The sequence below is a fragment of the Eucyclogobius newberryi genome, unplaced genomic scaffold, assembly GCF_026437365.1.
Source record: "Eucyclogobius newberryi isolate DKJ021-1_F unplaced genomic scaffold, fEucNew1.0.hap1 SCAF_3, whole genome shotgun sequence".
NCBI classification, from domain to species: domain Eukaryota; kingdom Metazoa; phylum Chordata; class Actinopteri; order Gobiiformes; family Gobiidae; genus Eucyclogobius; species Eucyclogobius newberryi.
In genome coordinates this window covers 15778145-15802521 of record NW_027315945.1, presented here as the reverse complement: position 1 = coordinate 15802521, position 24377 = coordinate 15778145, and the positions used below count along the sequence as shown (strand labels likewise).

Sequence of the window (24377 nt, the reverse complement as noted above, 5' to 3'; positions counted from 1 at the left end):
AGCGCCTTTGCTTTTAATTTTAGGTTGATTTAAATGTCTTTGTTTTGAAGATTCTGATTATAGTTGTTTCTGAAAGTAAATCCAATGTCAATATTGAGTGAATAGTGTCTTATCACCGGTAATCTAGTGTCATACTCTGCAGAGGACATTCCCCTGTTTTACGTATGACTCTAGTATATCAGATTCTGGGTGACTGCTTTTTGAATATATATATATATATATATATATATATATATATATATAGAATATTGTAGAATATATTCAGTTGTACTTATGGACGAATGAGGGATTACACCGATTATATTGAATATTCAAATCTCTAATTGTTCTTAAAGGCACTGTATTTCTGAAATACTAGGTATTAGCATAATCTTAATCCAAATGCTTTTATTTTCAGAGTGGTTCTGATGCTGGGTTGAAGTGCAAGAGTGACAGGCCTTTCGTGACCTCTAACAAGCCTACCTGGATCCCTCTGCAGAGTGTGAGGAGGTCTTCTGCCTGTAGGGGGGGCTAGGGGCTCTGTGTAGTGCCGTGGTCCAGCGACAGAACTTGGGAGACATTAGTGCTTGTACATGTGTGTCTGGTTGAGTGAGTGTTGGAGAGCCATGAAGAGCATCCTACTTTTCAGTGGGATATTGCTTTTACCACGAGGTGCCAAGGAAACGGGCAATATTCGCTGTGTAAAAGACGCTGCCAATGTTTTGGGGACAGCAGGGGTTTTCTGTAACACACAAATGCACACAGAGACATGCTTCCTTTCATTTCTGCCAGAAGCACAATTAGAGCCTTAAAGGGCTTATCTATTGAAGATGTTTTAAAAAACTACTGCCAATATTTCAGACTTTTTTTTCTTACCAATGCCAAAGTATATAATGCACTTTTTGTTGTATAAATGCCTTCAATACTCATTAAAACAAGCATAATGTTGCAAAATGTATTGAATTATAGTGAACATGAATGAAAACGCATGCAGTGTGTGTATGTGTGTTACATTTTTAATATTTTTTTGGTTAGTTTGAGGCTTCTATCTTACTTAATTAGGTCAACCATTGGCACAATTGCTAATCATGATGTTAATAGTAGAGACGTGTTTATATTTACTGCTTTTTATTTATTCCTCTTGTTGTTTGTGTTTGGGCAACACTGTAACACACTCGGCCACACAAGATAAAGTCAAAAAAGTTTTTAAAAAACAGAGTGTGTAAAGAACGCAATATTATCCAGGGGCAGATGTGTAAAATCTTTTTAATAGAATGTAGTTTTGATATTGGTCATGTTACAGTGTAGAAATCAGTATTTGCACTCGATCTCAAACATAAACAAGCTCAAACTGGGAGTCCAGTGCACACACAATATCATCTTTCTGCTGGTATAACTCCTACAAAGACCTAATTCCAAGTATCCAGAGCTTCTGCGTTGAAATCCAGACTTTTAGAGGGCCATCGTTTGTATTATAGGACACCAGGTTTCCATTCCTGTTGGTAGTTAAAAAAGACTCCTCACATTTATACTGACTTTAAGATTTGTATGTATATTTTATCCAGCATTGATTTCTTGGCTGTAGCAAAACTGTGGCAACGGTCAAAAGACCAAAGACAGCACACCGTTAGATCCTCATACAGGCTGTAATTCACGCTGTTACACTTGCACCTCATGCCTTATGTGTATATTAGGATATTATGTACAGGTGATGGAGGATGATTGGCTGCAGGCAAATTCAAAGTGTAAAACGATGTCAGACTTGCGAAACTAATTGCGTAAACGCTGATTGACTGCTGCCTCCGGATCAACCTGTACAAGCTGAGCATATGGGACCATTAGCTGAAAATGACAAGACTGCAAAGATAATGAGGCAGGATATTTTTTACAAGTTTAAGCTGTACTGTAATCACGATCTCTTCCTCGTGTGCATTCTTCTATAACTATGCAAAATGTAACACTTTTCACACGTTATTGACCATCACTGTGCTTTGTCCCAATGCAAATGTACATACCGGTAGTTAGCTCGAAGGAGCTAAATAATTAGCCACATTATGTGTTTGTTAGTTTGGCACATCCCTTCACCTTTGTTCTTGTTATAGCATGATCACGTTTTTTTTCCTCTTCACTTACAATCGCACATTTTGACCATATTTTTAATAAAGAGTTAAAGATGTCTCTGTTAACCTTTTGCCTTTTGGAATATTCCTTTTGTATTTATGTTCTATGCATTTGTCTGTAGCTTAGAGGGATATGGGAATTGTCTGCAAGCTTCATGAACAAGTTATTGAGAAAAATATGATATTGTGTTAAAAGTTCATGTTGCATTGCACCATCTGAATGAGGTGAATAATTTGCAAGGATTCAAATGTTATGCTAGTTGATAAAAACAAAAGCAGACACTTCCCATATCTTTTAGTACCAGATGCTTTCCCCATGTAGCTGTATAAAACTGTATTTATAGTGTGGTGGTTTGTTCTGACAGTTCTAATCTTATCAAGGGCTCTTGAGTCAATGTCATTATTACATATTGCCATTTCTTTTGCTTTTTGCAGACATTTAGTGTTAACGCATCATGCCTGGCGTCTGATTGGTTGGTTTGGAGATTAGCAGGTTGTTTTATATTGAATTATATTGCTGGACATAGTCTTACTGCAATTCAGTATGAGCCTTCAACTCACTTTTTCTACAATTCATGCCGTTTTCTGCCTATTTGAATATTTTTTGTATTGGGGATTGATTTTTTTGTTTAACAGACTCATGATGTACACTTAAGGAAAGTTGTGGTACGTTCTGTTTTTATTCTTCTTTTTTTTAAATAAATTGGGGTAAATGTATTCACATTTTGTCTTTGTTTTAGTTAGTATTCAATAATGACACATATAGTCTACTATACATTTTTGTTAAAAAATTGTGCTTTTTGTCAGCTCCATAAATTCAAAATAAACAGTAATGAGTTCATCACAAATATCTTTTATGCAAATGTGGAACTTGTCAAAGTCACTCAAGCGTGCACCTGCTCAGAAGAGAAGCTGTGTGCTGGGCAAGTGTCACTCACACTCTTGGAGGAAAACATTTGTCACAGACTGAAACATGTTGGTGCTTCTTGTCTGCAGCTTTTATGGTAAGTCTTTTTTATTTTTCAGTATATTATGATCACACTTTCCATCGGAGTATCACTTTGACAAGATTTGAAAATGATAATTACTTTTCTTCAGATGCACAAATTTACTAAATGCAATAATTGTAATTGTATTAGTCTGTTACTGACTCACCAAATATATCTATACCCAAACTAAGTAGTGCTTTTATATCTTACAACATATGTTTCTATTTTTGTTATGGGTTTTGCTCTGACAGTTGTGCTCCAGTGAGCCTGACTTCCTGCCATAACAGATGGCTGTTGACTGATCTGTTTTTTACCTTTATCCAAACTGTAAAGAACAAACTAATGCATTATCAAAATGTCTGATTATTTTTTGTTTTGTTTAATCATTTTAATTGGAGACATTTCCTCTACTAATTCAATGTATTTGCCATAATGAACTAACTTGAGGATGACTTTGGTTATTACAATTCTTGAAGCGTTTGAACGGTTTGTTTTCTAGTGCTTTGTGTGCAGTGCAAGGTGACTTTGAGAGCAGATCGTCCTTCTTTTAAAGTGGAAGTCTCTGAACCAGCCACCCTGGAGTGCTGCTTCACCACCAGTGAGAACCAAGACTTTCTTTGGATCAAGAGCTCCCAACAACATGCAAAAAAAACCGTTCAAACCTCTCCTTTACACGATGCTGTGACTAAGAGACAGAGCTTCGGCAATGGGGGAAATTGTGGTGTTCTAATCCTCCGTTCAGCCACACTGAATGACACAGGCTTTTACCGGTGCTTTCTCAATGGTAGTAAAGTTTTCACTCATGGCACTTACCTTCAAGTCTACAGTAAGTATTGAATCTCACAATGGTCTGTGTTTGCCTGTGACAAAGTGAGACCGTGTCATGTGAGCTCTAAATAGGGCTAACCCCACATAAGCCATAAATCCTGTTAACCTTAGTCTATCTATATGCAGAGTGGCTATGCATCCAGGATCTTAGGCAACGCATCATCAAAAATACAGCTTAATTGGTCTGTTTGTTTGTTTGTTTGTTTGTTTTTTCATACAATTATCAGACATGAAAACTAAACCGGCAGTTTAAATAGTACAGTTCCAGTTATCATTGAATTATAAAACATATTACAGGTGAACATTTTGTCCTTTAAATTCGTGCTATAAGCAGGAAAATGCGTGAGGATTTTTAGACCAAATAGTAATCGGATACAATACGGTAGTGGTAGAAATTAATCATGTGGAAAAGTACAAGTTTTAGGTATATCTGTACTTAAGCAAATTTTACAGTGGATACTTTACTTTTACTTTATTACATCTAAGAGTAAGTATACTTCTATCTACCTGCGTTGCACCAATGAAATTTCCCCATGTGGGAAAAATAAAGGAATATCTTATCTTATCTTCTCCACTACATTTTTGAACTAGACTGAAAATGACAAAAATAGGCTGTACAAATAACTATAAAATTAAGACCGTTATTAAATATTTTTAATTGAATCAGCATAATTCTATTTATAGACATGTACAATACTTTTCGTGTGATACTTTTACATTTTATCGTTTGCATCTTTACTTTTACTTATGTAACAAAATGTAGTACCTCTTTTCACCACTCTTGTACTAACACCATTTAAACCATTACGTCATATTCATGGGTGGCCATTGTTATTTCCTAGTCTTTTTATATAAAAAACATGTGTAGCCTCAAAATACCTAAACATTCTGCAACTCAAAATTTGTAGCAACATTATAAACTAATCTCACTAACCGCCTTATCTGGAATTAAGTGAGACAAACTACTTTCTCCAACAGTTCAGACCATTCATACATTTCCAAAGTAGTAGCTGTTTTTAGTTTATGAATAGTCTGGTTATATAATGTTTAAATCCAGACTAACAACTTTGATCAGCCAGTCGGCTTCTGTGTTTTGCAATACTTTGTATGGACAACCCTAAACCACATGAGTTCAATTTGTTTGAAAGATAATCCTTCTGTGTGCACATTTAGAGTCTCTTGAGAAGACCATAAAACTGAGTGAAAGTGTCAAGAATGGCATCCTGATCGCCGAGGGGATCCTATTGCTGCTATGTGTGGTGTTGCCTTCAGCCTCCCTGCTTTTCAAGGTTATTTCAGTACCCATAAGCCCATTTGTATTTCCTATTGCAGCATGGCAGTCGATGCAATGACTGATTTCCAAGATTTCTCAACAGTGGAATTATTTTCCCAGGGTTCTCAACACACTTGCGTAACCCTTTAACAGCTATTGTACGCTGCTGTTCGCAGTGCAGCACATTTTCTCAAGGTTTATCTTGTGTATTATTTTTTTGACAGTCTAAAAACCTGCATGAATTGGAGAAAAAGAAGATGCAAAAAGAAGAGGAGAACATATACCAGGTGAATGACAGTGTAGTGTTTAAAAAATAAAATAAAAGGGTAATGAAATAAACACAGATGACTTGACAGAAAACATTTCTGCAACATGTCAGCTATATACATTTGCAAAAAATCATATTTCTTTTGATTTAGGGGCTAAATCTGGATGATTGCTATGCTGCGTATGATCAGATTGAACACCTGCAAGGACAGGGGCCGTATGAAGACGTGGCCAACATTGAAGAAGACATTCAGCTTGAGAAACCATAGAAACCCTGTTCACTAATGTCATTTATTCACAAACGTTTGGCCTTTATTTTTCTTATGATACAAAAAATGTGACTAGTTTGAATACTGTTCCCTTATAGGCAGGGTAACCACCTCAAGTATTTGTAAAAGTTGTGCATTGTGGTGGGACATAGTGTGCAACCATTGCTCTATAATATGACCTTATGTTATTATACTTCCATGTAGACGTGTTACGTTAAGACATTTTGAAGTGCTATATATTGCTTTACAAAACATACGATAAATTATAATCAAAACTACTTTGCTACTGACACAATAACTCAAAAACGAGATAATCACTGAACTCTTTTCTCAATGTTTGATATGGTTAAATAAATGGCAGACTCAAACAGTTTGGCACAACAGTCCATTAGATGTTACTTATTCTTTCCATACAAAAAACAAAATACACCAAAACTAAATGAATATAAAGTACACACAATACAATAAAAACAAATTCTAGTTATTATTTATTGAACAATACATTGTAGTAATCGTCACAAGCCTATTTCCATGACCACAATCCAGAGTTGGTTCACCCAAAAAGTCTTTATTTTCAGAATCAGAATAAGGCTTATTGCCATTGTCAATGTACAAAATTGACAATGATTTATTGTCATTGTCTTTTGACTTTGAAGTATATCTTATGTGTTTGCATCAATAGAAATCAGGACATTCTCTAAATAAGAGCTAGGACACCCAAAAGAGTGACACGTACAAGCTTCATACACTATTCCTGTTTTTATTAATTTCCCACGGCTTTTTAACAAACATCGCGGGAATCCTCAATGGGATTGCCTAATTGTACTAATAAATAAATAACCGTGCGCGTCTTCTCCATGGTTTACGTCACGATTCTCTGGTGACGCTGATACGCGCTCTGTGATTGGCTGTGGTTTAAAGTGGGCGGCGCTTACAGGTAGGTTATGAAGTGACCACGGTAAAGGCGGTGCGTAAACAGAGCGGGGGAAGATGGCGTCGAGCGAGAAGAGCGGCGGGCACAGATTTGACAGAAGTGCCAATGGAAGACGCTCGTCCCGACACAAAGAGGGTCCGGTCGGTGAGTGGTTCGCGTCCCCCCCCCCACTTCACACACTCACTGCTGTCCCGCGGCGTGACCGTGACGCGCTTTTTGACGTGCGTGCGTGCGTCGGTCCGTGTCCCGCTAGCCCGACCTAGCCTTCTACGATAATAGCTGGCCTGGAAAATCTTCTCACACGGGAGACTCCCACTGCGCCGGCTGTCCTCGGGTCTTTTTAGAAGGGTTTTTTTAACAGACGTGCTATTCAAAAATGGTTCCGTATCACTTTTAAAGATCGTTTCCATATTCAAACATCCATGTGTTCGTTCCCCTTCAGCGTGTCCCACTGGTTATTTACACACTGCATCATTCTGTCATTGCAATTTTTTTTTTCTGTGATTTGTATTTTTAAACCATCCATAACAGTGTCTCTGGACATCTGATCAGAACGGGACGTGTTTTCGCCGCTACAGAGACGGGGTGTTGGTTGAGTTCTGCACGGCGCATTAAGAGTGTTAAAAGCGCTTTCATTGACGCATTGGTGCCGCGGTCATGAGTTCTTGTCTGACGTAAAGCCTCAGTGACATGCGCTGCTGGAGAAAGAAGACAACGGGCTTAATGATGCTGCGTTTGTGACCTAAACAGCCCAGTAATAATGGATAACTCTATTATTACTGCGAGGACTATGTGGTTGTTAATGTGTAGAATAAGCCCGGTTTCCATATGCAATTGCTGTCATACTCACACGCAATTAATGTCATTCATGTGCATATAACTGATGCAAATAAGAGTGTTTACTTTACCAATATTATTAGTATTTGTCTTATGCCAGCTATTTTTTATTATTATTAGGCCCGAGCGCCACAAGCTGGCGAGAGGCCTATTAATCTCGTAAGGCCGTGCGAAGCGGCTGCGAAAGTGCGCACGAAATCGAGCGCGAAGCGCTCGCCCACTTCCAAACACTCACTAATGCACTCCTCACTCACGCACGCCCCGTGCAGACTAATTAGTAGTAGGAAAATGGAACAGTGCGCACCAAACGAGCACTTTACATTGGGATGACGACGAAGCGGTCGTCATCCCCATATAAAGCACTCATTTGCCCTAAGTAGCTCACGAATACGTTCCCCATCTCTTGCATGTTCCGTGCATGTAATGCAAAAATTGAACATTATTACTGTATAGAGGGCCAAAAACACAAAGTGGGCGGAGCCCACTCAAAATTAACGAAAGTACCCGTCAGTGACCAGGGACCCACACCATGAGGTAGGAAAGCACGAGCGCTTTTCGAAAATGTATAGTTTATGATATTTGAAAACTGGGAAACATTGTTTTCGCATCGGAATATTATTTTTTTCTTCTTCTTCCTCTTCCTCTTCCTCCTCACCAACCCCCCTATTTTTTACCCAGTGAACATTGACGAAAAGTCACAAAAATTTGCACACCTCTAAAAATCGTGCCTCTCTACATTCTGGCTAGCTCCCCCAAATGTACCAAAAATGCATTGAGAGATAGGAAATGACCCAAAAAAAAATCTGATCGTAGAATCATGAAATTTGGCGCAGAGGTAGATGGTGACAAGAGAAGTAAAAAATATTATTACGGCAACGCCGTCCACCCAACTAAATGTCGGCCATATTGCTTCAAAAATGGCTAAGCAGGACTCTGGAGTTTTTCCAAACGTCGTACTTTTACGAACTCCTCCCAGGGCTTTGGCTCTAAAAAGCTGAAATTTGGTGAAAATGCTACTGAGGAGTGGGACATCAAAAGTTATTCAAATTACATTGATACCTGTCACGGTCTCTGTGCGGCGAAGCCGCAAACTGTAGCTAGAATTTTAGAAATCTCCCAAATTTAACATTTCTGCCGTTTGCGCAGATAAAGTCCGAATTGCGTCAAATTAGAATCAGTTGTTAAACTCTGTGCTAAACGTACTTGAAGTGAAATAAATTAATTTGGCACCACAGCGCCCCCTACAGATTTTATATGGAGGTTAAATGTTTAGTTTTGCGCAATTTTATGAAATTTGACACACAACTCAATTTTGGCCTCCCCATCAAAAAAGTCAATGAGACCCATGTCATAATTGTTATGGTTTTGCCGTAACGATGACCGAAACCTTTCATGTTATTCCAATGGGGAAATCGCCAGAACATGTTTACACTTTAGACTTTCACAAACTCCTCTTAGGGCGTCAGCCCTATTAACCTGAAATTTGGTGAGACTCATCTTCAGGGGTGAACCGTCAAAAGTTATTCACATTTTTATTCAAAGAGTCACGGTGTCTGTGCGGCAAAGCCGCACATTTTGCCAAGAATTCAAAATAAAATTGCTTTTTGATGGTAAAACAAAGGGGAGAAGATGTGACAGCGTCACAGATTCAGCAGTAGGCGTAATAAAAGGACAATTGGGGCGCGTTAGCGCCCCCTCCTCTTGCGGCGTGGCGGCGGCGTGGCGAGGGCCGATCATTGCCGCTTGCGGCTATATTTTTATCTTTATTTTTATTTTCTTCCCTCCATTCCCTATTAAGATATGAGAGGACCTGTTTACAGGAGTTTTGTTAAGAGTTTTTGTTGTTCATAAGAGTTCTTCTGTGTTTTTTAAACTTCCTATAAGTTATCTGTCCTTTCCCCCTGTACTGCGATGTAACGCCAAAATTTACCCATGTGTGGCCAATAAAGGCTTATCTTATAGTTTGATGGGATAGTATCTGTATCAGTGAAGAGTAGGGATGTCACGATATTATAGACATTTTAGTGTTATGGTTATTGTGAGGGAAATAAAACGTCACGATTTAACGATTATTCATGATTATTGTGATCAAACAACAGAGGAAACTTTTATTTTCTTTCATTCTCATGGTCTGTCAGGTTTGTGGCCAGCTTTACGAAATGTAACTTTCTCAAAGACAAGTTATTTACATTTAGTTCATTTTTTTTTGCTTTTGTTTTCTAAAATTGTAATGGTTATTATTCGTCGGTTCTCACGGTTCTATCGTGAGCTGAATAATTGTGACAACCCCAGTAAAGAGTTAGTGAAGATAAATAAAAGTTAAAAATTGCAGGTTGTACTGAGCTCTAAAAAAGGAATCACAATTTTCTGACATTTTATGTTACAAAATAAATCGTAAATTATATTATTTGTCTAATTGACTATAACTGTTCTGTCACATCTGCAGTTTGTGTCCAACAGGAAGTCAAATTAAGCACTTATAATATAGTCATGTTCACTATGTTTTGTGCAATTTATCCTCTAACTTGTCCATATGATCTTTAATGTTCCTGGGGCATTGTTAAGTGACAGGCCATAAATTAAAAATACATTCACTACACTTGTTTTGTAAGTTTTTTTTATTAGTAACCAACCACTGTTCCTTTCTTTCTGGGTCAATTATACCCGTGAAATTGGGAATGGATTTTTATGCCCTATTAATACCCAGTTTTGAACTTCTTTAATCTGGTTTCATGATTTATAAAAAGTCTGACTGGAACTTTGGATGCCACTTCAGGGAATAAAACATAATCTTAACAATTTCATTTATTTATATTAAATACAAAACGAGCACTCACCATGAGTGTAATAATGTGCCTGTTTATTTGAGAGGAAGTTGTTTTAAAATTTAGTCTTGTAATAGAACCTGATTTTGTTTGGTGTGTAGAACTAACTGGAAGTGTCGTGTGCCCTCTGTGTTTGGCCCAATGGCGTTCATTGTTGCTAGTTTCCTGTTGTTTCTTTGGCCTTGTCGTCTGTGTGAAGGAGCTTTATCTGGGAGAAAGGTCACCAGCCCAAAATGGCTCTGAAGAAATGCTTACTTGTTCCTTTTGCACCTACTTCTAAAGTCTTCACATGGGACGTTTGGGTGCCACGTGTCTACTGCACCAGAAGGTCAAGGTTATCATGGGAAGTAATTACAAGGTCCAACAGACAATATTTAGTTCAACTGTAAATGCAAACCATGACTTCTTTTTTCAATTAGTTCCACTCTGACACTTGATCCCTTCTCTCACTCAATACTGGCCACTGGCCTGAACCAGATAATACCATCTATTATATGGCATTCTCAATGACAACAAAAAGTTTTTTTTAATTGATTTAGATGTGTTTTATTATACAATGAGTTGTATTCATGCTGAGAAAGTGGCAAAAGAGAGCAGAATCTCTATCTAATTTCTGGAGTTATCAGATTGTTGAAATGACGTAAAGAATAAAATGCTATATTTGACCGACAAGAGGAATTAAACACCCACCAAAAACCTGATCTTAATTATTGGGTTATATGATATTTATCTGCTCTGTACTTGCTCATGTAAATGACCCAGTGTCTAACTTTAGCTATTGATGATGCCGTTTTCTTTTTTTATTGCTTTGTAAATAATCAGTCAGTACAAAGTCATTTTATTTTAACTGTAAAGCACTTATTATTGACTCTTATGAGTCTTAACTCCTGAGTACCCTCACCACGATCACCAAAAGATCCAGACAAAGGGATATTATTCTGTTGTATTCATTTCAAAAGGGTCAGCCGCTGGAGTTGCTCTAGTGTAAATAGCCATAATAAACACATGAGGTGGTTAAGCCTTTAAATAGATTATATTCTCTACGCTGGGCTATTTGACAGTCATTCTAATGGATCTACTTAACGACACAGGCAATCAAGTACAATGCGTGTATGTTTGCTGTTATGATGACCTCTTTTTTTCTAGAATATCAAGATAAATCATTCTTGCTATGTGTCATCCTCTAATATTTGTTTTTCTCAGAGACTAGGATGGTCCAATTAGGTAGAAGGTCGCTGGAAGGAAACGACCAATGACAGAAGTGCACAGAATGAGCAGTGAACTAGGACAGAACTAGGAGTTGTCAACCTCCCAGACTGCTTATAAGATCCCGATGTACAGAGTGTGAGGCGAAACTCTCGAGGGAGCAACAAGAAAAAAAGTTTCTCTCCTGTGTGCCACCCTTCCCTACTCTCTCTCACTCTGTGTCTCTCTTTATCCACGCTGCTGCTGCTTTTGCAGAGAGGATACTGACAAGGACAAAGCCTTGAACTGAACATACTGGTAAAAAACACTTTTCTCATTTGTCTTGCAGATTCTTATTAGTTGGCTTGATAGTTTTCAGTAGCAGTACGGGTGTGTCTAGAGGCCGTTTACTGTGTGCAATAAATCCATACTGTACTGTCTGTTCGCCCCTAAGGAGTCATTACAGGCCTGTAAAGTCACTACTGCTGCTGTTTGTTGCCTGTGACTTATTTATGCCGGCTTTCATCCATCTTTAATGCAGAGAGACGAGGTGCAACTTAACGGACGCAGTGGGCTTACAGTGACACATGTTGTCCGCCTCACACAGTTGCACCAGCATGCTAAGTGTACTGTCAAACGTCAAGGTAGAATTTTGTAGCGTAAACCAGCATTTTCTGACTGCATAGACTCGGTGAGGTAAGTGTCTTCTTTAGACATTTTCCTATCACATGCTTCATTTTGAATGGCCAATAGGAGAGCAGCGCTTTACCGAACCTTTGCACTTTTACACCTCATTTGCATACCTTTACTGTAGTTGGACAAGGCAATGGTACGCACAACCTAATATTTCAAAAGTTTGAACAATCGTATGGTCAGTTATGCGTTGTGTGTAAGAGTTCACAAATTGCTCAACAACAACAAAATGTGCCTAACGTCACAATGTGCTCAGCTAGTTCACGTTATTACAACATCCATGCAGTCATCAATCCCCTTTTGTTAAATTTAACCCTGCAGCATTCTCATTCTATTCAAAATCTGTGTGCCCCTGACCTGGAGTAAGACGTTGTTGCTTTGGTACCCAAGATCATTCCTACCACACAGTCATTTTTGTTTTGTGTGGAGACTCCCTTGAAGTCATGAGGTTTATGTCAAATGGAGTATTCTATTCACAAGATTAGCTCCATATGAAGTTGCGCCCTGAGCTGCTCATACTGTTATAGTCATTAGAGCTAGATGGATCATCATGCTCACATACATCTGAATTGCACTTTAAATGGTACTTGCAATGTTGACAGCTCAAACTCTTTTCCTCTTTTATACATTTGGGTTTGCAAAACTGTAAATAATGGGGTGCACGGTGGCAAAGGCGGTTAGCGCTCTTGCCTCCCAAGAAGGAGATCATGAGTTCGATACCAACATCACATGACACATGACACATGACACACCTGGGTGGAGTCTGCATGTTCGGAGATTCCTCCCACCGTTAGGTAAAATTGGTGACTCTAAATTGGCCCTAGTGAATGAATGTGAAAGGGAATGGCTGTCTGTAATGTCTATGTCTCTGTGTTGGCCCTGTGACGAGTTGGCCACTGTCCAGGGTGCACCCCGCCTAAGGCCCAAAGTCACAGGGATAGGCTCCAGTCACCCGCGACCCCGAAAGGGAACAAGTGGTAGAAAATGGATGGATGGACTGTAAAAGGCAGGCTAACAAAAAAAAAGACTGTAGGCAAACAAAAAGTGATAGAATTGGTTAAAATGAGAAATTGGAGGATCCAGCTTTTTAATTATCCAGGAATCCTTGATCCTGAGCGTTCACTGTTATGGAAACGTAAGTCTCTGGTATCCTGGCAGTGACTGCCACTGTCCAACTCCAGCAGAATATAACCCAGTATAACATGTGTGTCACCTGGAGTCACTAAGGTTTTAGTAGGTTTTTGCCGTTTTATCAACTCCATGTTTGTTCCCAACAGGCTCGAGTTAGCAAACAGTTTGCTGCCTCTTCTTCCTGCTCCATGTTCAGCATGTCAGTGTAAATCCCTCTGGATTTTCTCTGTTCAAGCTGGATTTCCATCATTTAATTTTAAGGCTTGCTCCACATTTTAATCAATGGGCTTACATGTCCCAGGCTCTGAGGGTTTAGTTGATGGGAGGTGGGGAAATTGACTCTGAATATAACAATGAGTCCCCTTACACAAATGCTTGGGGAATATGTGTGTGGTGTTGTAGTGACACAATCGGTGTGTTTGAGATGCCACACGTGAGCTCTGTGAATAATGGAGCACTTCCAGGCCCATAGTGGTGACGATGTGCTTCACACACTTGGGACACTCAGACATTAATGTGCCAAAGACGTATGCATTTTACTTTTAAGACCATGCCGACCATTGATGAAATTGATTTATTTACTCTGCACTTGCAGTCATGGACACCAAGGCAGTGTTTGCTGCCCTGTACAGCGTGTGTGAGGAGAATGCCTCCTTCTTCTCTGGAGGGGCCAAGGGCTCCCAGGGTGATGCAGCGTGGAGGCTGGTGGAAGTCATGAAACTGATCCAGGAGCACGCTCGAAGCCTGGAGCCTGTCATCTCCGGGTTCTCTGCAGTCTACCATCATTTTGACTTTGATCCACACATACCAGCCAACGGCTATCGCTCACTGGTCAAGGTAATACTACATCATTTTAAACTGCAACAGAGGGCACCTAGTGCTTCTTTTATTTTGGAAACATACTTTTGATCATTTGATTTTGTTCAGGCTGTATATATTTTAAAAAAACATTTGAGAGGAGTAAGAACAGCCAAACTAATACAAGTATGACATGTATTTCTGTATTAGCATAGATTCATACATAACGTGTGTGTGTGTGTGTGTGTGTGTGTGTGTGTGTGTGTGTGTGTGTGTGTGTGTGTGTGTGTGTGTGTGTGTGTGTGTGTGTGTGTGTGTGTGTGTGTGTGTGTGTGTGTGTGTGTGTGTGTGTGTGTGTGTGTGTGTGTGTGTGTGTGTGTGTGTGTGTGTGTGTGTGTGTGTGTGTGTGTGTGTGTGTGTGTGTGTGTGTGTGTGTGTGTGTGTGTGTGTGTGTGTGTGTGTGTGTGTGTGTGTGTGTGTGTGTGTGTGTGTGTGTGTGTGTGTGTGTGTGTGTGTGTGTGTGTGTGTACTTTTTTAAATTCATGTTATTTCTGTTTTACTTTTTGACAGTATTATGCTTCTGTTACTTACCGTAATTCCAAACTGAAATGGCTCACATTATGTAATAATGTGAGCCATAATAATTCTTCCCACTATGCTTTCTTGTGTTTTTTATTCCAGGTTTGCTTAGTTGGTTGATTTTTTTTTTTTTTTTTTAGCCACAACGCTTGTGGGTTAAAGGGTTTAGAACAAAATCTAATCTATCTGTACTTTTATCTTGTTCTGATACTGATGAAACCTTGACCTGCAGAGGCCACAGCTAACCACATATGAATCAGTTACTGCAACAAATGAATTTCTCTCCACATGTTTAAGCCTCCTAATCTCTTGCTTCACAGACTATAGGGTCTAGTTAATATTTTTGGCTGTTACTGTTCAGTTATGAGACTGGATTAAGAAAATCCATAACGTAAGCAAAAGTTGATTCATTCAATTGTATTTGTTTTTAAAGGTAGTGAGGTGCTGTCTTCTGCACATCATTCACAAGGGGCGCTACATCACCATCAACAGGCGCAGTATCTTCTTTCGGGTAGCTCACAATGCCGGAGAGATGGAGGCTTATTGCAATGCTCTGTGCCAGCTCCGCGCCCTGCTGTACTTAGCCCAGCGCATGCTCCACGACAACCGCTCTGGAAACCTCTTCTTTCACGATGAAAGTGGCCTTAGTGAGAGCTTTGTGCGAGAGTCTGCGTCCATGCACAAAGGCTGTTTCTACGGCCGCTGTTTGGGCTTTCAGGTGCGATCAAAAAATTTAAGATATTTAATGCTGAAACAATAATAATATTTAGTCCAATTACTATGCATCTTTTTATAAGTTACTTTTTCTTTTCAGTTCACTCCAGCCATCCGCCCGTGTCTGCAGACCATTGCTATTGGCCTTGTGGCATTTGGAGAAAACTACAAGCGGCATCAGTCTGGAATAGGTCAGTTTGCTCTTTTTTCCCCCCACTTCCCAAAGTTAGTTTCCATGCACAGACCGCACTCGCCCCCTGCTGCTCGTACATGCGCCTTGGCCCTTAACTGGGCACCTTTTTGATGTGGTACACACGCTTTCATCCATCTGAAGCTAATGGCTGAGTAGTGTCTTTCATAGATGCCAGTGTTTTTAGCACTTTTATGTATAGAGCTCAGACGGTGCGAACATGTACCCTTACACAGACCAGTATTTCAAAAAGCTTTCATGATCTTTGTGCTCTGTACTGCGTCACAGTGGAGTCAGGAGGTATTGCACCATACGGTGAGTTGCACTAACCCTTCATCTTTGAGTGAAACTCATGCTGTCTAACCTATGGTTTTGTCAGTTTTATCAATTATTTTTTTTATGTTCCTCTTACACTACAAGTATTTTCAAGTTTGTTATACTTTCAGAACACGAGCACAAAACCCTTTTTCGTATAATGGTTTTATGTAGCAGATTAGAGCCATTTGACTGGTTTAAAATGCATGTTTTGGTCATTTCTGGACTCTGTAGATGTCAAATCATGTGTAAAGAAATTTGCCTTTCAAAAGTTCATAATCTATCTGTGTCAGAGTGTTATAGATTAAAATACTGCTCTGATGATAGTTGTAAAGTAGAAAGTTTGCGTGTTTGATTTATATTTTAATTACCACAAAACATCTTCTAAAGCGTCTCATACCACATGGACTTGTGCTTTCATAGGTGTAGCTGCCAGTTCATTTTTTACCTCAGGGAAGTATGCGATCGACCCAGAGTTGAGGGGGGCAGAATTTGAGCGCATAACCCAGAACTTGGATGTCCATTTTTGGAAGGCTTTTTGGAACATCACTGAGACGGAGGTCTTATCTGTAAGTAAAATATACACACACACGTCCTTTTTATACGACATGCATCATTCTACCAATCGCATATTCACATCATGTGGCGTTATTTGACCTGCAAGGCAAGACTTGTGCATTTCAGTAGCAGGTTTCACCAAAGAACTGTTTGGAACAATAGAATGGAATGTAGTTTAAGATGGACCTTTGGATTCATGTTGGTATTATTTTCCATCTTATATAAAACATAGATGGGTGAACTTCAATTATAGAGAACTGAGTGTCAAGGTCCCTGCATTTTTAATTTTATGTTGATGGGCCCAATAATCCCGGACAAATACAAGTCCAACACTTTCCAAACTTTGAATAAATGCAAGCGTGTGCTACCGCTATCGGCAGAAACATGTGCAATGTCCATGTGCTAAATGTAAGGCTGAGTGGATGGCACATGTGCCTGCCTGGTGAGTTTGAATCTGACTCTCCACAATTTGCTCCATGTCATTCCCCAGTCTCATTCCCATTTCACTCAAAAAAGTTTCACTCATGGTTTATGGTTTATGTATGTGGCATCTTCACAACTGGATCCCTAACTTTTGTGTGTGTTATCTAATATTTTCTCTTATTTCCTGCTCTCGCTCTCTGCTCCCTCCCTGCAGAGTCTGGCCAGTATGACATCCACAACTGTCAAGGTGAACCGTGCTCTTTCCATCCCCCCAATACCCTTTGACCTCCCTTTGGTGGCCAATCACAGAGCTTCTGTAACCATTGCTCCACCGTCCGCACATATTGGCTCTGCCCCAGTTCAGATGAGGCTCATTTCGTACGACCTGCGTGAAGGACAGGTACCTTCATCTTTTTTGCATTTAACACATCTTTTGTAAACATAAATGTTACTTATTTTTATTCGGACTGTTTATTAATTGTAAATTTAATCATCCTCCAGTGGTATTAATAAATATATTTTACTGTATGAGCTTCCAAATGCTCTGGCATCACACTTACTTTTCCTGCTCATTAGTTTGTCGGGAGTTCCCTATTCTCATGCGTTGCACGTAAACAGAGGCTATCAGCGCATACTTTTTAGTCGTTGATCTCACTCCAACACAACAATATTGTCCCTTTCAACAATGTGGGCTTAGATCAGCAGAAAACCCCAGGCTTGGCCACGCTTCCTCTCCCTGCTAGTTGCTCTTAATGAATTAAAATGAGCATGTGTTTGGACACCCACAGGGAAATTTGGCTGCCAGAAAATTAACTGAAATGTAAAATTTTTAGCAGTGGGTTATTGCAGGTTTTCTTTCAAAGCATTTTATTACGTTTTGTGTTGAATCATGCTCTAAGAACAATTCTTTATTTTCCTTCTTCTCAGGATAGTGAGGCGTTGCTGTCTTTGTCCCGCTCTGATGGGGGCGGACTTTCACTGTCACTGGGGCTGAAGACCAAGCGGCTACCGTCATCTTCCTGCCTCCTGATCCATTTTCATGGGGGAGGCTTTGTGGCTCAGACATCCAAGTCTCATGAGGTCAGAATACATTTTCATGGCTTTATTTATTTTATTTTTGCTGTACTTCAGGATTTATTTCAGAGACAGCAAACACCCAGCAAAATACTGTAATAACATCTTTATAGTAGAGAAGTTGCATTTCCTCTTAACGCTTTGTGCCGTGGCTATGTCATTAGCTCGGTGCAGTTGTTGTGCCACCAGGATTCTAATAAGTAAAGCCAGACAAGTCGGTGTGAAATTGCCTTGGACATGGGCATCCTTGATCTGCAGCTGCATAGCAACCAGAGGATGAGAGCGAGCAGTCACAGAGGGGCCGAGCATGCCTGTCGTGTTGAATTAAGGCACAGTTGTACAACCTTAGAGCAGGATTACCCTCAGCACTAATGGAAGACATTTCCAACTATCCTTTTGCTTTTGGCCTTGTTTTAATTACATCCTCTTCACCTCATCTTAAAAATGTTTAACCTTTTCATGTTTGTGTGTTCTGTGATGATGATCACACTTCACTGAACTGGTTCCTCATATTCAGTCAGTGTTGCTTTCTGTAATGTTCAAGAAATTAAGTCAAGCTAAGTTCATATACTAGAAGCGCCTTGACTCTTTTGCAGTAAGGACACTGGTTGTTGGCATTTGTTGGAAACAGACGATGGTCTGAGCTTTATGTTTCCTTTCTTCTCCAAACTAAGTTGCATTATCAGTAATAACGTGTTGCAGTTTGACCTGTACCCATTGCAGAAGTGATGTTTCCCTGTTAAATGTTGAGTGCATGTTTTACAGCCGTACCTGAAGAGCTGGTCCCAGGACCTGGGTGTGCCCATCCTCTCAGTGGACTACTCTTTGGCCCCTGAGGCGCCTTTCCCCAGGGCCTTAGAGGACTGTTTCTATGCATACTGCTGGGCTTTACGGAACCACCATTTACTGGGTACTTCATTCAACTGCACAATTTACTTTTATTTCATATATATATTCTCTAAAGAAAACTTTACTTCCCTTTTGCTTTTCAGGCTGGACTGGAGAGAAAGTGTGCCTGGTTGGTGACAGTGCTGGAGGAAACTTGTGTGTGACCGTATCGATGCGAGCTGCTGCCTTTGGTGTGCGGATGCCAGATGGCATTGTGGCGGCCTACCCAGCCACCCTGCTGACTGCCTACGCCTCACCCTCCCGTCTGCTAACACTTATGGATCCCCTGCTGCCACTCAGTGTACTCTCCAGGTGTCTCAGTGCATACGCAGGTACATTTCTGTATGCAAGCTCTTCTTCCCCCCAAAAAACAACAAATGAAACGCCTCTTGCATTTTCGGTAGTTTCATCACACAATTATCTTTGTCTATAAATGGTTTCAGTACATCTGGAACTTAATTCTGGAGTTTTGTGTGAAAAGGTTTTGTCATGGTTTGGAATGTAGAATTGCTTCAAAAGTGATAACCTTTTACATAATGTTAACCTTATATAGAATGTACTGTATTCTCACACAATTTAGAGAAGATACAATTTACAATCTGGATTATTTGTCCCTTCAAGAGAAAATGGCACATCTTAAACCCTCTTTTGTTGTTTTTGTGTAGGTAATGAGCCACAGGCAGAGAAGCAGGTGGAGAAAGCCAGCACTTTGAGCATCGTGAGGAGAGACACAGCGCTGCTGCTTCGAGACTTCCGACAGGGAGCGTCCAACTGGATCCACTCTCTACTGGATTCAAACAGAGCCTCCGCAGAGCCCGCTGCAGCTGCAGAGCCAGCAGCTTCTGGTACACCTCCGTCTGACACCTGAAGTCCTGGTGCTTGTTATGCACTCGTACACACAGCTATTCTTTTGTCTGCTGGCAAGATGACAAACTGAATGATAGAAGTTTTTTTTTTTATTGCGTCGTTTAAATAATTATTTCAAAAATACAATTTTGAATAACATATTGAGGCCTTGTTCACACGTAGCTGGGTATCTGATGAAACGCTTATATTTTTCTACAATTTGACCTGTCACACATAACCGGGGGATTATGCCCTTGAAAACTGAGCTTTTGGAAAACTCAAACTCTCAAAAGTCACTATCTGCGACAATGAATGAACACACGTCACATTATGCATCCTTGTTTATGCCTGACGGTGGACAACATTGATCATTTGAGAAGTGTGTTGCTTTTATTGTACAATTTTTTTTTTTTTTTTTTTTTTTTTTTTTTTTTTTTTTTTTTTTTCTCTTTCTCATAGGCTTAAAAGCAATTTCACCTCTTTGTTGGTCCACAAGAATTAACGACCTTGCACCATGCTTCGTGTTTTGCGGAAATGACGTCGAAAAAAGTCTTTCTCTCATAGTTTAGGTCTAACTTTTAGGGACCGTAAACAGGGGTAGGGTTTGTGTCGATGGACATATATTTAAAACGAGTATGTGTGTATGCAATACTTTTTATGAAATGCAGGGCAGTAGATATGAGTCTAAAAAAACCGCCTACATGTGTACATGGCCTAAATGGATGCATACTGTTTACAAACACATTTCAGTTGCACATTTAGATCTGTGATTTGAGTGTTTTTAGATCCTGTTTAAACTGCAGTGAGTGTGCTCCTTTCCCCATATGCAAGCAAAACACTTTTTACTTAGCATTCAGTTATCAATGCTTCACTCCCTTTTGACAACACTCCTTATGCCCTATTTATATCATTATATGTCACTGGAGGAACATTAGCCAGACAGTAATTGTTGGGACATTGTTCCTCCTCCCACTTTTCAGTTCTTGCTTCTATACATAAAAACACACATTTACATTGCTGCATTTGAACCACTAGTTGTTAACCAGAAGAACAGTAAGTTAAAAATGTAGAAAAAGAAGCTCAAAAAATGGTTGTGGGGTACAGTCAATTCACGTTGTAGTTTAATACCAGTACTTGTCTTGGTCTTGAGATGAAAGAGGCAGGGGGTGGTCTCAATGGCTTAACACCAGTCTCTTCATGACCTTGAGTGTCCTGTCCATCTCTCGTCCTCTAGACCCTGTGCGGAAGAGCATATCCGAGGCAGCCTTCTCTTCTCTTCACGCTGACCCTCCAGTGCCCTCAGAGACCTCCGAGTTCTCAACCAAAAAATTATCAGTGAAGAGCCAGACATGCCTGGACCTGGGATCCCACAACAACTGCATTTCCCAGAGTGCACCATTAGGGATTGGTGCAAAGGATCCTGTAAGTCACGCACTAACATGTCTGTTGTCATCCCTAATGCTTAATTAACACAATGCCTGAAGAAAATGGTGAGAGAATTGATGAACTGATTTGTAATTTAGCCCATCCTGCTAAAATTAGCCACGTTCAAGTTCTGTTGATCATCCAGTCGAGACCAGCTAAAGTAGAAGAGTCCAATAAGGTCGTAGAAAAACGCCCAGCAGCCTTGTGCAGACCAGTAGGCTTAAGCCGAAAATTCTGATGTCGATCAACATCGATCAGATCTGCGCAGGTCAATCTTATCTCCAGTGTGCCTTCTAACTCACCAGACAGCTTAGAATAATGTTAGCTTTCATGCAACTGAAGACATTTTTCTCGTTGTCTAACCACAACAAAATGTAACTGTGTAATGCATACAGGTGCTGGCCCTCCTCTATCTAATGGTTAGTTTAATTTGTTCATTTAGACTGTGTTTCACTAACAAGTACGAACTAAGTATGAACACTAGGTCAAAAATGACGGGTAATACTATGTTAATTTGAAATGTAAAACATGTGCTTGCATAACTAACCTTACACAGTAAGAGACAATTACATATTTTTATTCTGCTTTTTTTTCAGATTGCTGATGTAAATTTTTACCTTTCAAAAGAGGATGATCCCACAATGGCTATTGACCTGTCCTCTGTAGCTATACCACCACCTGCTGGTGAGGAAGGCTCTGAGTCTGAGCACCCCAGGGAGTTTCCTTTGGGCTTTGAGCCTCTGCGTTCAGAGCAGTTGGCAGATATGAGGCTACACACCTCTCCTGTGGTCAAGGATCCCTTCTGCTCCCCTCTGCTGGCGCCCGATAACATGCTCAAAGGACTGCCTCCTGTTCACATAGTCGTGAGTACTGCTTCCACTGTAGCGTCAGACAGAATATCCTGTGTCATAACTAGAACTGGGAATCGATTTTAAAAAAGTGGCAACCGTGTGTCCAGCAACAGTGTGCACACAGAGGGAAGGGAAAAGATTGTACAGCAGAGCGACAATGCTTTCCTCACGCACAGGAGGGAGGAAGAGGGGAGAAGAGTCAAATTAATTGATGCATCAATTGAAAATTACGCATTGCGTTAACATGCTAATTTACCCAGCCCTAGTTACAACGCATCTTGGAAATATATTATACTCAATTAGTGGGACTCCATAATCCTGATTAACATTAATTTGAGAAGAATAACAGAATTCAGAAGTACAGATTCTAGAAAGTTTAGTTTTGGCACAAGAGGTGTGACTGATGGATATTGTTATATTAGCATGTCTGGACAGAGACGTTCTCAAGCAATGGACAGAAAATGTTTAAAGGTTGCACAAGAGCTGTCAATAATATAATGACAACTTCAATTGAAAATTCATTAGCAGGAAAAAGTTAGGCAGAATGTACAAAATATCATATGTGGTTTTGTTTTCCCACTGTAATTATTTGGACTTAGTCCTTAAACCATGTCAGAAATGTTCAAGTGCCTGAGTTTGTCACTTCTCCTCACACTCGTCTCTTCCTCTCTCAGGCCTGTGCTCTGGACCCGATGCTGGACGACTCTGTGATGTTTGCAAAGCGTCTGAGGAACATTCAGCAGCCCGTCACTCTGTGTGTGGTGGACGACCTCCCGCACGGCTTCCTCAGCCTCTCGCAGCTCTCCAGGGAGACCCGTGAGGCCGCCAACGTCTGCGCAGAGAGAATCCGTGCAGTCTTCACCCAGGACACCCCCCCAGAGCCACGCAAGCACCGCAAGCTAGAACGGACAGATAGGGGCGTGTCCACTTCTCCTGAAGAGCCAAATGCCCTGTTTGTAAACCCTGTTAATGAAACGGAGGAGGCCGTGGGGAAGATTGCTGATGGAGAGGACTTGGTTGCTCAGGCAGCCCAGAACAACACTGAAGCTGGAGGGATTGGAGCTTAGCTTGGATAAAGAATGGGACCATGGTTTACTACAGAAAAAACGGACATATGAAAGTCACGATAAAAAATATTATTTTATCAACATGAGTGACCAACTTGAATTGGAAAGTGCTGGGCAAATGCATCGTTGTAATAGCAGAACAAAATGAATATACCAAAAAGACATGGGTAATCACTCATACAATTGCTGCTATGTAGCTCTACACTGCTGCACAAGGTTGGACTAGCCTGAGGGTGAAGGCGGTGGAGCCTGAATCTGAGATGTACTGTAAGCCTTGAAGACAAATGTGGAGAGGTGGCCGAAATGGGCGTTTCTTCCTGGCCTAGGCAGTCATTTGTGGCTCTAATGACGGGGTGCAGGCGCGCCATATGCTTCTGCATCCGTATCAAAATGGCCACTTGTCCGTTAGGAGCCACTCTAAATCACACTCAAGAACCTCACATTGTGGTTTCCATTCGGCCACTTGCACACTGGCAGGCAATATAGCTCACTCTGCCTATAAACAATTTTGTCTCTTCAGTTTTCAATTTATAATTTACCATATTCTATTCTATTCTATGCAGTAGCATTTTTTGTTACCATGTTTTATTGCTGTATGGTGCAGTTTACTTTAACTTGTACATCTCTGGTGTGCAATCATATGCTGATTTTACTCTACAGATTATATGCGTTTCCTTCCTCTGTAGTCCATAAGACGTACACGCTTTTATTATTTCATTACATCAAACCATGTTCAAAATGTGGTTGTCTGTTTTTTTTTTTTTTTTATTCAACATTTCTAATTTAATTGATTTATCCCTGTCAGAAGTCTTTTGTATTGTGTGTTGTAAATGAACTGTCCTTTGTGGGGTCGTTTACCTCTATCAGCTCCTACTAAATATAGCTCTGACAATGTTGCTATTGTTGTGCCCTTGCCTGGTAACAGGGCTGAGGTTGCCAGGTCTGTGGAGAACGATGCTGTGTGATGAATAGGATTTAGCTGAATCTCTGGGTGCAGAAACCCTTGCTGTGGTGGAAGTGCTGGATTTTCAGCAGCGAAGTCACGCTATAGGATTAGACCATGCTCATTTCTGTCAGCTCCCAGTACTTAAGGCAATATTTTTAGTCCCAGTGATGGAAAGAACCAGGACTCGGGAGAAAGGAAAGTAATATAGTCTTTTCAAGAAGCTAGACCTGAAGTTTGTGTTTGGCTCTACTAGCTGATGTTTGTGCACTTCTGCAGTAGTTGCTTATTCGCTCTTGCAGTGTATTATGTCACTTTTCACTTGGTCTTCGTGTGGTACATGTGGTTCCACATGAATGGGGTAGCACTGAATCGA

The 24377-nt window shown here is 40.3% G+C and overlaps 3 protein-coding genes across 6 annotated transcripts in view; all 3 read left to right on the top strand.

The window, feature by feature from the left end:
• arhgef1 (Rho guanine nucleotide exchange factor (GEF) 1) overlaps positions 1–2816 on the top strand; it is a 40118-nt gene extending 37302 nt beyond the window's left edge. For both annotated transcript variants that reach the window (XM_072461400.1, XM_072461399.1), the window contains exon 32: positions 398–2816. The gene's annotated coding sequence lies outside the window, so the exon portion shown is untranslated. The remainder of the gene's footprint in view (positions 1–397) is intronic.
• Positions 2817–3013: 197 nt separating this feature from the next.
• cd79a (CD79a molecule, immunoglobulin-associated alpha) lies at positions 3014–5958 on the top strand. The gene is made up of 5 exons (XM_072460897.1): positions 3014–3103; positions 3588–3914; positions 5090–5205; positions 5414–5476; positions 5609–5958. The coding sequence occupies exons 1-5, from the start codon at positions 3073–3075 to the stop codon at positions 5723–5725; spliced, it is 654 nt and encodes a 217-aa protein (XP_072316998.1). The 5' UTR covers positions 3014–3072; the 3' UTR covers positions 5726–5958.
• A 692-nt stretch (positions 5959–6650) lies between these two features.
• Positions 6651–23111, top strand: lipeb (lipase, hormone-sensitive b). 3 transcript variants are annotated; one of them, XM_072459917.1, is made up of 15 exons: positions 6672–6803; positions 11783–11824; positions 13926–14167; positions 15141–15425; positions 15522–15612; positions 15900–15926; positions 16350–16495; positions 17122–17307; positions 17835–17987; positions 18747–18891; positions 18974–19201; positions 19535–19714; positions 20950–21137; positions 21737–22003; positions 22666–23111. In XM_072459917.1, the coding sequence occupies exons 3-15, from the start codon at positions 13928–13930 to the stop codon at positions 23056–23058; spliced, it is 2529 nt and encodes an 842-aa protein (XP_072316018.1). In that variant the 5' UTR covers positions 6672–6803; positions 11783–11824; positions 13926–13927; the 3' UTR covers positions 23059–23111. The 3 variants fall into 3 exon arrangements, with proteins under 3 accessions (XP_072316016.1, XP_072316017.1, XP_072316018.1); XM_072459915.1 differs by lacking the exon at positions 11783–11824 and having other exon boundaries at positions 6651–6803; XM_072459916.1 differs by lacking the exons at positions 11783–11824; positions 15900–15926 and having other exon boundaries at positions 6651–6803.
• Positions 23112–24377: the final 1266 nt, after the last annotated feature.

Excerpts from the sequence above, each read along its gene's own strand:
- cd79a (XM_072460897.1), top strand. The coding sequence starts at position 3,073 with ATGTTGGTGCTTCTTGTCTGCAGCTTTTATG. Across the intron at positions 3,915-5,089 it reads CACTTACCTTCAAGTCTACA|AGTCTCTTGAGAAGACCATA; the intron begins GTAAGTATTGAA and ends GTGCACATTTAG. Across the intron at positions 5,206-5,413 it reads CAGCCTCCCTGCTTTTCAAG|TCTAAAAACCTGCATGAATT; the intron begins GTTATTTCAGTA and ends TTTTTTTGACAG.
- lipeb (XM_072459915.1), top strand. The coding sequence starts at position 6,716 with ATGGCGTCGAGCGAGAAGAGCGGCGGGCACAGATTTGACAGAAGTGCC. Across the intron at positions 15,613-15,899 it reads GCGGCATCAGTCTGGAATAG|TGGAGTCAGGAGGTATTGCA; the intron begins GTCAGTTTGCTC and ends ACTGCGTCACAG. Across the intron at positions 18,892-18,973 it reads ACGGAACCACCATTTACTGG|GCTGGACTGGAGAGAAAGTG; the intron begins GTACTTCATTCA and ends TTTGCTTTTCAG.